Consider the following 14136-nt stretch of genomic DNA (forward strand, 5'->3'; position numbering starts at 1 on the left):
TTGCAGCAAAGAGAATGTGAAGTTCCATGCAGTAAAATGCTGTTTATGGTTAATTAGCTTTAGTGCTTGTGACCGTCGGGTGTCTGTAACTTGAGTAGGTTTCACACCAGGACTCAGGACATTCGATTTAGGTCACAAAATGTGAGAACATCTTGAAACATTCAAGAACAGTCGCAATAAAGGAAATCTTCAATCTCACTTGGAAAGGCACAAAAGGTCGAGAAGCATATCTATAGCTGACAACCACACGCTAACTGACACAAATCCCCAACTGTGTGTTTGTGCAGATCGGGGTGTAGCAGTGTTAGCTTAGGACGGGATAATAAGAAGGATGAGAAGTATCTGACTATAACAGCGTGCATGCAGAAGGAGAGCCTGAGGTAGCTGCCTCTCACAACAGCACACTTCTTTCTAACAGCTTGGCTCATGAACATTATGTGAAAGAATGTTTTTGGGGTTTTTTCTTTCTCAGTAATCTTTTTCCTACATCCCAGTCAACAGCCCCCCTACCTCTGGTTTTCAATAACCAGTGTGGAGTGTGGAGGATGGGATTTGATGGAATTAGCCATCGTGAGGAAAAAAAATAAAGAAATCAAATAAATAAAAGCCAAAAGAGAAACGTGGGACCTCATATTTACACCTTAGCAGTGTGCCCATATTTTTTGTTCATCTGCTCCCACGGTAACTGTCTTAATAGTGTTACGGTAACATGTGAGCGCTCACATTGATTTCACCCACTGCAGCGTTGCAGACTCTGGGAGTTTACTTCCAAAAAACAACAGCCAACAGTGACATTTCACATGGAAACCTTTGATTTTAGGCGCTTACACAATGAACCTCAGCTCCAGTCTTTGTTGTGGCAATAATTCCCCTCCCGCCCGTAGTCTTGGAGCAATTTCCAGCATTCACTGTCATCATCATAATCTGACCTGATGTGGAAACTATGCAATGAAGTCTTTCTTTTCCCATTCTACTCTGTTTGGTGCCTGCTGCAGAACTGAGCAACTTTATGGTTTTGATCGTTTTAGCAAACGTGTTAACCAAAGTATGATTGAGAATTGCCATCAAGTTTGATTTTTCAAATGGAAATATTATACCTCACTGGATAGAATAATAACATCTCTGGGAAATAAAGTCGTTTTTTTTTTTTTTTTTGCTCTTTTTTTCTTTTTTTTTTACCTCCTCTCATTTTGCTGCAAGGAAATTCAGTTTGATTACATGCTGCTCTATCTCTGCATTACACAACACTTGAAAGAGAATTTTAAATTATGTTAAATATTAATCATGAATACATTATCATGCTGGCATGCTTTACAGTCTTTGCTATTACAAATTTGAATCAAAACATACCGAGTAACATTATGTAACCGAGAAAATTTAATGGCTGCGTGAATGCACCCTTCCTCCTAAATACATTTTTGCACCTTTTAAAATAGTGGGTTTTTAGACTCATCAGGTATCCATAGTGGTTGCTTGAATAGGGATTTACATCAAATGCTCCTGTTTCGCTTTTGCTGCAGTGCACGGGCTAAAGGTAGTATTTTTAGGTCTGAAGGAGGAGTTCGTCTGAAGTTTTCTTAAGGGTTTGAGGGAGAAACAGCTCAGTTGTTATGTATTAAAATCCCTGGATCCCCTCTGATCCTGAGCTGTAATGACACAGACATGGTCAGAGCCTTTTGCTATCCCCTCATTCTCATCAACATGCCAGAGTTTCACCCAATTGATTTGAGACAGCCCGTTTTCGTTTGTCCTTTTGGCTGTGACCAGGGACAACACAGATGTCTCTTTCACTCTACCTACTCCTCCTCAGATGTTAGCCAGTTTGTCTAGCCCATCCTCATTAACATGTGGACTAATTCCTGCTTGTTATCTGGCCTAGATGTAATAAGGCAGACCTGGATGGCAGGGGTAATCAGGTTGGAAGGCAGCGCTTTCTTCCCGTCTCTCCCTCTGCTGCCATCATCACATCCCATAACTGATAGCAGAGCAGACACATCTGAGGGGATTAAGCTAATGTGATGGCAGAGCCACCTACCAGGGGCCCCCACAGGGTAATTTTAAGAGACAGGCCTTGACATCCAGGGAATAACTTGTCAAGACCTGGCTGCAGGCAAATATTGAGGATATTAATCCTTAATGTAATTGCCTTGACTAGATTTTGCTCTTGTCTCTGTGCGCAGCTTTAGGCATAATCATAAGTCTCTTTAATCACTGACATAAAGAAGTCCCTCAAGGATTTTCCAGAGTTTTACAGTAATTATTGTGTACCAAAAATGCTTGTTTTTTTCACTGTTGCCTCAGTGAGAAATTGCCAAGTTATTTGCATATGTTCTCATTCATTTGTTTCAGTTTTATGAGCTACATGGCTGTGGTGCTTTGTTTTGTTGCTGTATAAATGTGATAGAGTAGTAAAATCACAGCCCGTGTCATGTACCAAAGTATTGCGAGGCTTAGTTCAGAGGTAGAACTGATGGACGCGGTGAGTGCTGCCTCTCTGGTGATATGTGCTAAAACATAATAGGAAGAACAAGAATGAGAAGCTGCGGATAAGGAGAAGGAAGAACCACAGAGGTGAGGTCACACGTATGCCTGTAGAGCAACAGCTCATTGTCTCTTTTTGATCATTTTAATTAAATCATTGACCAAATAATGAGGAAGAATCCGCACAAAACCTGAGGTTAAAATTAATTAAACCTTGCTTGATATCTGGATGGAACAAATAAGAAAACACATGGCGCTTTGCATTTTTATTCACAGCGCTTAAAAGATTCTTAAATTATAAAAAAAAACCCGGAGAGGCGAGGTTTCCTAAAAACAATGCTGGCCTTCGTCAAGGAGCTGAGCGAGCACCTTGATGATGAGTTTGTCCTTGCTGCAGGTTTTATCTCGTAAACGGTGTCTTTGCAGCCTGCTGCTACGTTTTGTGATATTTTTGAACCCCCGGTGATCGGTCTTTAGTGCTATTCCCTCGTCACATGACCCGACTGTCCTGCTCTTCATCTCGTTCTCAGGTCTGCTCATAGGATCGGGCTGCGCACTCTATCCACTGGGATGGGACAGCGAGGAAGTACAGCAAACCTGCAACAACAGCTCAAGCCAGTTTCAACTAGGTAAGATGTCTGCAAGGGAGATCCATCACACACAGAGGCTTTAATTACACACAGATGGTTCATAAATTTGTGCCGTGCTCGCTGGATCTTTTATTCCCAAAAACAGACGAATCGCAGAAAACGTGAAACAGACGACCGATGTTTGTCTTTATGTGTTGACATGCTGCCTTTTGTCTCTCTCTGGTAGTCAAAAAAGATGTGATTTCTTGTTGTTTTGATTAATGCATTTGGAAAAAATTAACAGCAGAAGATCCAGTAGCTGTCCATTTCCAAAATGTTTTATAGCTTTAAATGTGTGCCGAGAATAAGCAATACTTTGATTTGTGCTCTGCATGCAGCTGGTATTATCAGGACTATCTCACAGACAGTAATATGCTACTTTATCAGACACTAGGGAGGTGGAAAAGCTTTTCATACTGCGGCTGCTCCTTTATTTGATACTAATCAAAGAGTGTTTGGTTTTTCACTGGATGTAAAATATTTTATTGGGAACTTGGATTAATATTATTAACACTCAACACAAGAATACATGGAGATTTTTTTTAATGTCACTGGATTAAAATTAAAAGGCTCATCCTCTCTGAGGATCCCTGGAAGCATCCCAGCCCATTTTGATATTCGTCACCCACATGCTTGGATCTTGACTTGATCTGAATGCTTAGTGGGGTTCACTAAAAACACTGAGTGTGGACCATGAATACTCAAAATCAACCTCGAGAAAATTCAGCTCTTATATTTTTGTCCAGAATCAAAGCGTGCCGTAGGGAAAAGAGCACCAGAGAACCACTAGTCTAGGGATGGGAAACCTATAAAAACTGATTTTTGAATTAAAAGAATCTGTATGGAGCTGCACAAAACATTTGACCTGCATAATAAAGGGGACACAGATTATCATTATCACTATAGATATTGGTAATTAAAGCCTACTCCCATGTGAATATTCTTCAGTTTATGAGATTTTTTCTATCCTCTTCACTACAATCATTCTACTTTTTACATTTCATTACAAGTTTAAAGGAAAGAAGAAAAATGTGTATCTTTACTAAATCTTATTACCAATAAAACAAAACAAATAGTGGAGGGAAGAAATACTTATTAGCATTTATAGGCCTGCTAGCTCTAAAGCTTCTACCTGGGTTCACACAAATTAAAAGTGAACAAGTTTGACTATAAATGAAAAAAGTCAGTGGAAAACAGATCCGTTTAAATTTCATTTTGATTAACGTGCAGTTTGGTTTGCTTTCAGATGTCTTTCTTCCTTCAGCGACATACAGTAATCAATCTTCAAGATAGACTTTTTGGGGGAAATTTCTGCTAATGCTAATTTCTTAGTCGTGAAAGCAAACAAATCTGCCCATGCACTACTTTTTCTTTGCTTTTTTAGGTGGGATTTAAAATAACTAAGGGGACTGGATTATCTATGCTGCATGCTACCGTTCAGCATACAGGTCAAAGAAGGTGCCGGGCAACAGACGTATGATGCACATTTCAGTGGATGCAAACATTAAAATGTAATTCAGCACACAGGCTACATGTGGTTTTTTTTTTCTTTTTGCAACTGCAGAATATGAAGAAGCACTCACACAGATTATAAATAAATAATAAAATGTAAAAAAAAAAATAACCACTGTTTATTTGCTTATTCATCCTAATCAATTTTCCGACTGGAAATGGGCAAAATAGCCGCAGGTTGTAGTACTTGTATCCCATTTCATGAAGATGTGCTCTGTCGCTGCTGAGATGATACTCTGAACAGATTAATGGAAAACCAAACAGCTTCACTGTCCTCTCCAACTGTTGCCACAAGAAAAAAAAATGCAAATGTTGCTAATATGAAGTTAAAAGTTGCAAGTTAATAAATGCTAAGCAGCCAGATGTATTAGGAACACCATCAGCAAACATTAACTGTGATTTTTAATCCAGTTTTCTGTCACATGAATTATGGATTCACACCGATTCTGCCATTCTAGCAGCATCTACTCTTAAACCACATAATTCAAACAGATTTCTCCCTTTTAAATTTCAAGAACACATCACCACACGCTATCAGAGGTAATTATGTTGAATTCGCAGTTTTCATTTTATTTCCTCTGTGGAGGAACAGGCACATATACGTTTGTGTTAACAAGTGCTTTTGGTTGAAAGTTTTGTTCAGAGCAACTGGCGACTCAAGGTTCGTCTCATTTATGTCAACACTATGATAAGATGGTGACGACGAATGATGCTTTCACCACATCTGAAGCAGTCCTTCATTAATTCATCTCTCATTAATTAGCCATGAAGGCTGTAGTCAGTGCTTGAAAACTCTGAATGCCTCTGCAGGAGGCATTAACTGCGTACGTGTTCATTTCCATACCTGAGTCCAAAGAAGCAAAGCATGAAGGATCCGAGTGATTCCTTTGATGGGATATGTTTTGCAAGTGGAAAATACCCTTGTCGTTAATTTGAATGAATAGATAAGCTACAGTCACATTTAAGAAGAGGGGATGTACTTTTTGTTAATGCCACAGAAAAAGGGAAATAAGTATTTTCAACACTTTCAAAAGAAACTCAACCACTGTATCCTATTTCATAATGCATATAATTACCTCTGATGATTATGCAAGGTGTGTCTAAAGGAGGCACTTAATGGTTTAGGTTTTATTTGCATTTCAGCATTTTGTTGCATCACTGTAATTTCCAGAGACTCCATTTCTGCGTTTCTCCAAGTCTCTAATTGTTCATCTCCCACATAGCAGACTGTTTGCACATGAATTGGGGCTCTGTTTTGTGCATATTTTCTCAACAGTGCTAGCTGTATTTCACAAGAAGATGGGAACATAGTAGCCTGAGCAGAGATGTTAAGTAGTTGCCACCATTCTCTGTGATTAACATTAACACGTTAATGTTAGATCTAGGGCAAGATCAAAGGCGCGGTGCGGAGTTCTCGTGATATATCTCAAACAAAATGATTGGGCGTTTCAAACTAACGTCTGAATGGTTCGGTGTGTTTTGCATAGCGTAATGCTCAATTATCATTCAAAGCATGGGTGAGCTGTTAGGTCCAATTTTACAGTGTAGTTGATCTGAGTGGAGTAAACATTCGAGTTCCCCTTCATAGCAGAAGTGATGTGAGATTTTTAGGCAGTTTTCCTAAAAAGGGCTATACATACAGAGTAAGCTGTGTCGTTCTCCATTAAAATTAAGCGACTGTCTTACTGGCTAAAGACCTATTTGCCCAGATTAATTTGAATCTGTTACAATGTTTTTCTAGAGGGTGAAAAGACCTTTTCTTTTTTCATCCTCTGCAGGTTCCTGTCAGATCGGCTGGGCGTATTACTGCACAGGGGCAGGAGCGGCGGGTGCTATGCTGCTGTGCACCTGGCTGTCCTGTTTCGCAGGGAAGAAGCAAAAGCAGTACCCTTACTGAAGAGAGCATCAGAGAGACAGGGACAGGCGGAGACCTCGGGCGGTACGACAAAAGGGAGAGGACTCTGTGCACTCACACCAGTACAGCACATCAGGCACCAAAGACATCAAGTCATTATGGTGCTCTGCACATCATGGGACACTACTCATCTGACAACTGCAGGGACTGTTTCATAATGCAGCACACACACATGGCTTTGAAAAGTGGTACTTCTCTTAAAAGCTGTTCTTAAATGAAAAATGTATGGACCAATCCTGTTTGTAAGATTGTTACATAACTATTTCTTTAATGAAAAGTGTATTCTCCCTCTCTTTTTTTTCTTTTGTCTTCCTCTTCTTTGGTCTTTAATGTTTATGTGATAGTGCGCCCTGTGATGAACAGAAGTAATATTGCCTCATTGTTACGTGAAGTGTTTGCGGTCTCCTCTTCATCACTCATTCTTGCCTTAAACACAAACAGAAATGCAATAATCCCTATAATGTAAAGCAATCCGACACTGGCTGCCTGCTTCCTCGATTCAGACCCCAAAAAAAATCAAAGCATAGTTTATTTAACACATTCATAAGATATACATTGTGTATGGTAACGTATTTTATCATTTTATCACGTTTTGTATTCACCCTCAAATTATTCTTTGCCATTATGTTTGTTTTGTAAATAAATGTTTATTGGAAGTCTGGTTTTTCAAGTCTTCTTTGAGTCGACGCCCCGGAGCAAAAACGAACAGTCGTGCATTCCTAAAAAGCTTTTTTCCCATGACTTCTTGATCTTGATAGTGTTCGCTACATGTGGGAGTCATTTTTTTTCTGATCGACAAAGAGGATAAGGATGGGCAGTGCTGTGAATTTAATTTTTCCACCTTATTGATGAAGTAAATTTAGTAACCTCTAGTCAGAGTATTTGCCTTTTGATCAGGCTTCTCAGCTTAAAAGCTTCAGAGTCTTCCAGACAAAGCCTGAGATGCAATCATACCCTGGGAAATTGAGGCGCTCTGCGTCCGTCGGGCCATCAGTTTAATGTCGGGTTATCTCGTAGCTCCTCACCCTGCCTTCACAGTGTGAATAACAATAATGGCAACCTTTTCTTAGCAATTACCGCCGCTGCATGCGTGTCATTAGAGGTGCGAGCTGAACACAGCTTTTCCAGTTACTATTTTTAGCCATTTGTTCTCTGTTTTTCCTTTCTTTGATTAACAAACACCACATCCGAGCTCAAGTGCACAAAGTCAGCTCATTTACAATGCAGCTGTTCTCGATGTGTTTTAGCCCTTATTAGCATGCCCATTTTCTCACAATTCTCAACATCACCCAGATAATGGCAACGCCCCCTCCCCCCCATCCCCACTGGAGAAATATCCCTCTCAGTACTTGCTCTGTTTAATATATTAGTATGGCTCCTCTGCATTCTGCTCTCTCCCTCTCTCTGATCTCCTGTGCTGATTGATATCAGCAGTGATTGTTACAGAGAGTCAACCAGATGCCTCATCAGCAGACGCAAACACATTGGGGTCACGTTGGAGCATTCCCTCTTTTATATCTGCACCCGAATCTCAGACTGACAGGGTGTACCATTCAATCTGAGATCTTGTAACAAGTAAGAGGCTGATTGTCTTAAAACATGATAAATGAGTGGTGGCTGAGAGATTCAGTTGCTCGCATCAGCTCCTGAATGAAGACATATTACAACTGACGTAACTGACGTGAATTTAGACTGACTGGTGCTGATGTTCACCTTGAGCTGTACATATTTTTTGTGCTCTAAGAATCACAAACAGATTTATAGACACCTAATTTATGCTGGAAGAGAGCTAAAAATAAGATTAGATAGCAGAAGTTTGTTTTTTATAAGCGAGGGTGATGATTTAAAACCCCAATGGAGTCAACAAACAAATTCAAGTTAGCCAAAGCTTTAAAGACCAAATACAAATGATGAACTATGAAGTCGTGTACTCAAAAAACAATACAATCATTACTAGCAGGATCACATCACCACAACTGTAGTAGTATACACTTACCAGCCCACTTTATTAGGTAAACCTCGTCAATTGTTTGCTATTGCAAAAATCTAATCGGCTAATCACATGGCAACAACTCAGTGCTTTTAGGTATGAATGAGACAACATCTCAAAGTTCAACTGAGCATCAGAAAAAAAGCAATTTAAGGTGATTTTGAATGTGGCATCATTGAATCTGATGCGCTACAGCAACAGAAGACCACACCAGCTGCCACTCCTATCAGCTAAGAAGAGATAACTATGGCTCCAGTTTGCACTGGCTCAACAAAATTGGACAACAGAATATAGAAAAATCATTACTTAGTCTGATGAGTCATCGTTTCTCCTTGGACATATGGAAGTTTGGATTAGCTAAACCATAGAAGCACGGATTCATCCTAACTTGCTTCACTGGTTCAGACTGGCCGTGGTGATGTAACGATTTAGGAGATTTTGTGTCGGCTCCTCAAGATGAACTGAGCATCCTTAAATTCCACTGTCTATAATTATGTGATGCCATCATGTCAATATGGACCAGAATCCCTGAGGAATGTTTCCAGCACCTTTTCAAATCTGTACCAAGGCAGTCTTGAAGGCAAAAAAAGGGGTATTTATTTTTAATATTTTAAAGGTCAGCCTAAGTAAACTTAATATAAACAAAAACAAAGAAAGACTACGTGGACTGGATCCAAAAGAACCCTAAGGCAAATTGTCTATTTCCAAATTGCTTTTCCTTTTACCTTTAAGAGATGAAAAACAACATCAGGAGAACTCAACAAAGGCAACGTAGTGAATGTTGCTTAAATTAGAGGCAGTTAAAACTGCAGCATTTTAGGAGGATTACAACGCCCCTGAGAGCTTAACACACTGAAACTTAAGAAGAGCACATTTCTGTATTGTCGTAACAGCAAAGATGTTTTCCTAATGTTTTGAGCTCCCAGTGCCATGGTAATTATTTAAGAAAGAGAGTCCTAAATAACCTTGAGAGAGTTGAACTTAATCTGCCAGATAGATACATCAACATCAATTAGTTCTTTCTAATTATTAATTTTTTTCCATCAGCACTTTTGGGCAAGATAATTGCTGCCCTTAAGAGCAACCATGTTTAAAAAAGGTTTTGTGCTTCTATAACACCAATCTCCATAAAGATATTGCATAATGGATAATGCTGCAGGATATCTGGAGAGCCTGTATAGAAAGATAGCAGAGTGTCACCCTCACTTTCCCCCCCAGAGCAGTTATTTTGTAGTGGAATATTTAAATGTACTGGCAGCGGCATAAATAAAAACTACACAACCAACTTCAATACTAACGTGCATCCCACACAACATCAAACACAGCTACACAGGTGGATCACATTAACTAGAATGTAAACTAACTTTGAAGTTACTCCATCTTATTAATTTCAAATAAAATCCCACCCACATTTTTCCGTTCTTTGTTTCCTACTGTGATTCACAAGTCCCTGCTCTACTTAAAGGAAGTGCCAATTAGCTGTGTATGTCTTCTTTTAGAGATCTGACAATTACCATGTTAATATGGGCAGGGAAGTAAAGGGAATTCATGAAAACATAGACCAGACAAACCACATCAGCAAAGAGGATCAGAGGCTGTTACTCAAAGCTCACAGACAGGGATAGAGGGATTACAGCCCAGGGTTCGCTGGTTCACCCTCAGGGATATATGGAGGCTCTGGTTAGCGGGGTTTCAAAATTAGCAGTTTGTTTGAACTTAGTAAAAAGGTAAAGCCCATACAGAGAGAGTATATTTGATCAAGGAAAAATGTCTGCTCTATATTATTAGCACCTCTGTTTACCTTCCAGAGACCACACGCACACACCCATGTGTGTTTTCCAACATGGTTTACCTTTTAAATGAATAAATACCTCTTGGACTTTATTGGCCTTTTGGAGAAGGAGTTCTGGGTTTTTTTTCTGTGGATGTACCATTCGGTTTGACAGGTGATCCAGCTGCGCAGCACATCATAGCTTGACGACATCACTTAAGATTGACGCTGTGTAACCAAAGCTTTCCCGTTTGGCAGCTTTGGGTCCTTCATCCCTACATCTCTTCCTTACATCATTCTGTCAAATCCCTGCTAAGAATAGCAAACACATAAGCATGTGACACAGGTGAAGAAAATGAGGCATCTGGCATAATTAGAATATATCTAATATAATATCTAATATAATATCTAGGCGAACATTCACAGTATGTCAATGAACTATAGCAAAAAAACAAAACAAAAATCGTCATCACATCCTTCTTGACCCTCTACAATTTGCACAGAACCCCAGTAGCTGTACAAATGAAGCCTTACCCAACTCACTCCCCTCTACTCCACTCCACCCCACCCACTTGGCCACCAGGTGAGAGGCTTATATTAAGCTTGCTAGTTATTGATTATGGCTCAGCATTTAACACAATAGTCCCTTTGGGGTCACTCACTAAACTGAGTTACCTTGGCCTGTACTCCTCCGACTCAGGAACTTGTGGTAGCTGAAGTATCATCACCTGGATGGGAAGCTTTACCCAACAGGACCGCTTGGCCCTCAGGAAGGCGGGTTACTCAGCTGATAAAACAATCAAGGCCACTCCCCTCAAGTCTGAAAGGCATCAACAATGTAGAACAAGAGCCAAGAGGATTGCTGGGAACCCCAACTCCCAACAACAGATTGTATTCTCTGTTGTTATCAGGGAGACGCTATGGTCTACTGGTGACCAAGACAGAGGAACAGGAGGAGCATCTAGCTCAGACCATTAGACTGTTAAATGAGACAGAGACTTAAGCTCCTCCCCCACTACACCAATATTCAGTCATTGACGTCTCTTATGATTGCACTGTTGTTTATTTTGGTTTATTGTTTATGTTGGTTGTTTCTTTCTTTTTTTCCTCATGCACAGTCAGTTAGGTACATACGTGACTATACTGTGTGCGACAAATAAAGCTTAACCTTAAACTTGTACTGCATTTGGTAGCATTTTGCAGTATGTAAGTGAGTGAGTACACTCTTTGGTCAGTCTGACCCACAGTCCTCTGTGCTACAGCTGCAAGGTCATGTTATGACAAATTGGTATGTCTTAGAGAATACATATTACACACTTTGTAAGGCCAGCGGTACTGAGAACAAAAAGAAGATGTAGTTGCAGAAGTATGAGATTTAGACTTGGGGGTGATAGATGATTGTGAGCTAGTGCAAACAATATTTTTCTGTTGCCTTTCCTATTGTAACATTCCGAATTGATTCCACGTGCAAAGTTTTACTCTCTGAGAGAGATATCTTGTCTTTTTAAGACCTCTAATGAGCCGGAACTACTTAAATCACCTAAATGGGCTTAACATGGGTGTGCATAGAGTTAATTAAAATGTGATTATAAAGTATCAGACAGATAAGGATGATCTATATGCAGAATAGTGGTGATACAGTTTTTATATATCAGCTTTACTATTTAGGGCAGCACAGTGGGGTGGTAGTTAGCACTGTCGCATCACAGCAAGAAGGTCCTGGGTTCAAATCCACCATCTGGCCGGGGCCTTTCTGTGTGTGTGAAGTCTGCATGTTCTGTCTGGGTACTCCAGCTCCCTTCCACAGTCCAAAGACATGCAGTTAGGAGGGCTAGGCTAATTGGTGATTGTATATTTGCCACAGGTGAGATTATGAGTGAAGCTTTAGTATGAGCACTAATATCACACAGGGCAGAAGACAGCTTTGCTGTTGCTCTCTGTAGATTTTACCATGTTGCACCTCGCACCTACTTGGAATTTTCAGTCACTGGTTTCTATTTTCTTATAAATAGACATACCAAATCTGTCTATTTTTTTCCCCAGACATTAGTAATAAAATAAACCTGTGGGCTGTATGTCTGCAGCTCTTCATCAATAACATTCCAATTTCTCATGATGAGAAAAACACCCAAATCTCAGATGGCTTCCACATTGCCTCACTTCTCCTCTTCATAACTTCATTTCACAAGTTCATCCAAATTATTTCCTAGTAAGAGGAGACCGGCTCTGAGGGATGGGAGTAAAAGAGCATTAGTGAAAAAGCATTGGTATCCTCAGACAGATGTCTTCCTTGTGTGCACTTGCCATTGCCTTTTAAGACACTTCAGTCAAAACTCAAACTAGGAAACTAGCAGCAGCCTATTTCCAAACTTGGGTGAAACCTGGGTACAATAACTTTATAGATAATTCCTAAATACCAAAAGTTACTGCCTCACAAATTTTCCAGAGATCTGAAACCATATCTCTAGGCACTGTCTCAAAGGAAAAAGAAAAAATAAAACACAGAGAGCTTCCCAAAGCTTGCAGAAATGGCACAGTTTTCATTAAAGGCTGAACAGAAAAGGAAAAATCCATCATTAATGTCTTCTTGTTACTCAAAAAACACAACTCCTTACAAACACAGCATCCAAAAAAGTGCAAATATTTTCAGGGCCATATAGAGAACCTATACTGCAATACGAGATATATGCAGAGAAGATGTATGAGGAGCGTTCTCTGAGCTCCTATCTAAATTGTCACAACACCGAGGTATTGTTTGGCGTAATCAACTCTGCTATCAACCCTCTGCAGCACAGAAGGCCTCCCAGGAGAAACATGCTGATTCTTCTGTCTGTCTCCAAAAGCTCACGAGTACAGGATTCCAAATGTACTACCATTTTAATTCTATTTTGAATCGCAGCAAACCTATTTTATATGATACATAAATGAAGCACTTCATCCTGAAAAGTTGTTGCAACTGATTTACTTCAGGTGGTCTTGGATATTGTTAAGGCTGAACAGAGAACCAAAATGAAGAATACAGGAAGAAGAAGTAGGGTGTAGCAATAAAGAGCAAGCTATTCACATGTTAAGTTAATACTGAGTCCAGGGGCCAGGAAGAAAGGTTGAAGTTGGCAGCTTATGGATTTACCAATGCAGGACAAGGGAGGGGAAATGGAGCCCAGCGGTGTCAAGCCCAGCCAGAGAAAGACAAGAGAGGGGCAGTCAGAAGAGGGAAATACGTACAAGGAAAGTACAATGAGAGGGCATCAGTAGCTGGACTCAGGCTGGTGAAGATGGATTGTCTACAGTCTGGTAAAGTAGGGAAGTCAGAGACCCGTACGTAAGGCTGGAAAGATTACAGATGATTTGCAGCTGGTTAGCACTTCTCACACACCTGATTCCACTTAGTAGAGACAGCGAGAGTCAAAAATCAACAAGCTTTAGAGCTGGATATTTGTCTCCAGATCAAGTGAAAAATAATACACTTTCCCAGTGAAAAATACCAGACCAGAGGAATGGAAAAGAAAACAGCTATTGTTAGCAGCAAAATTTTCCTCCGGGAACTGCTCCCTGATGCTGGTACTCTGAGTTTATGAGGTAACTTCCTCTGGCATTCTGGTGGTTGTGTGGTAAATGTTCCAAAATACTGCAAAAGTCTATAAGCACTAGAATAGTACCTCTGCAAAACATCACATGACTGCACATGGTGTACCAGCAGCACAAAATCCCATGACGTCTATGATATATTTCTCATGATATTTCGGAGGTTTTTATTTGTAGGTGTGTCAATTCTTACTGCTTTGGGATGACAAAAATCAGCCCTTGTTTCGTTCTCCAGCTAACCTGGAAAATCAGT

General features: G+C 40.1%; 1 protein-coding gene across 1 annotated transcript in view; it reads left to right on the forward strand.

The window, feature by feature from the left end:
• LOC146694447 (LHFPL tetraspan subfamily member 6 protein) overlaps positions 1–7198 on the forward strand; it is a 50694-nt gene extending 43496 nt beyond the window's left edge. The window contains exons 3-4 of the mRNA XM_085430631.1: positions 3012–3110; positions 6401–7198. Coding sequence (XP_085286757.1) covers positions 3012–3110; positions 6401–6519 — 218 coding nt within the window. The 3' untranslated portion in view covers positions 6520–7198. The remainder of the gene's footprint in view (positions 1–3011; positions 3111–6400) is intronic.
• The last annotated feature ends 6938 nt before the right edge of the window (positions 7199–14136 follow it).

This window comes from Copadichromis virginalis, linkage group LG14, assembly GCF_057382275.1.
Source record: "Copadichromis virginalis isolate Kocher_CV1m ecotype Utaka linkage group LG14, C_Virginalis_male_GT1.1, whole genome shotgun sequence".
In the NCBI taxonomy this organism is placed as follows: Eukaryota; Metazoa; Chordata; class Actinopteri; order Cichliformes; family Cichlidae; genus Copadichromis; species Copadichromis virginalis.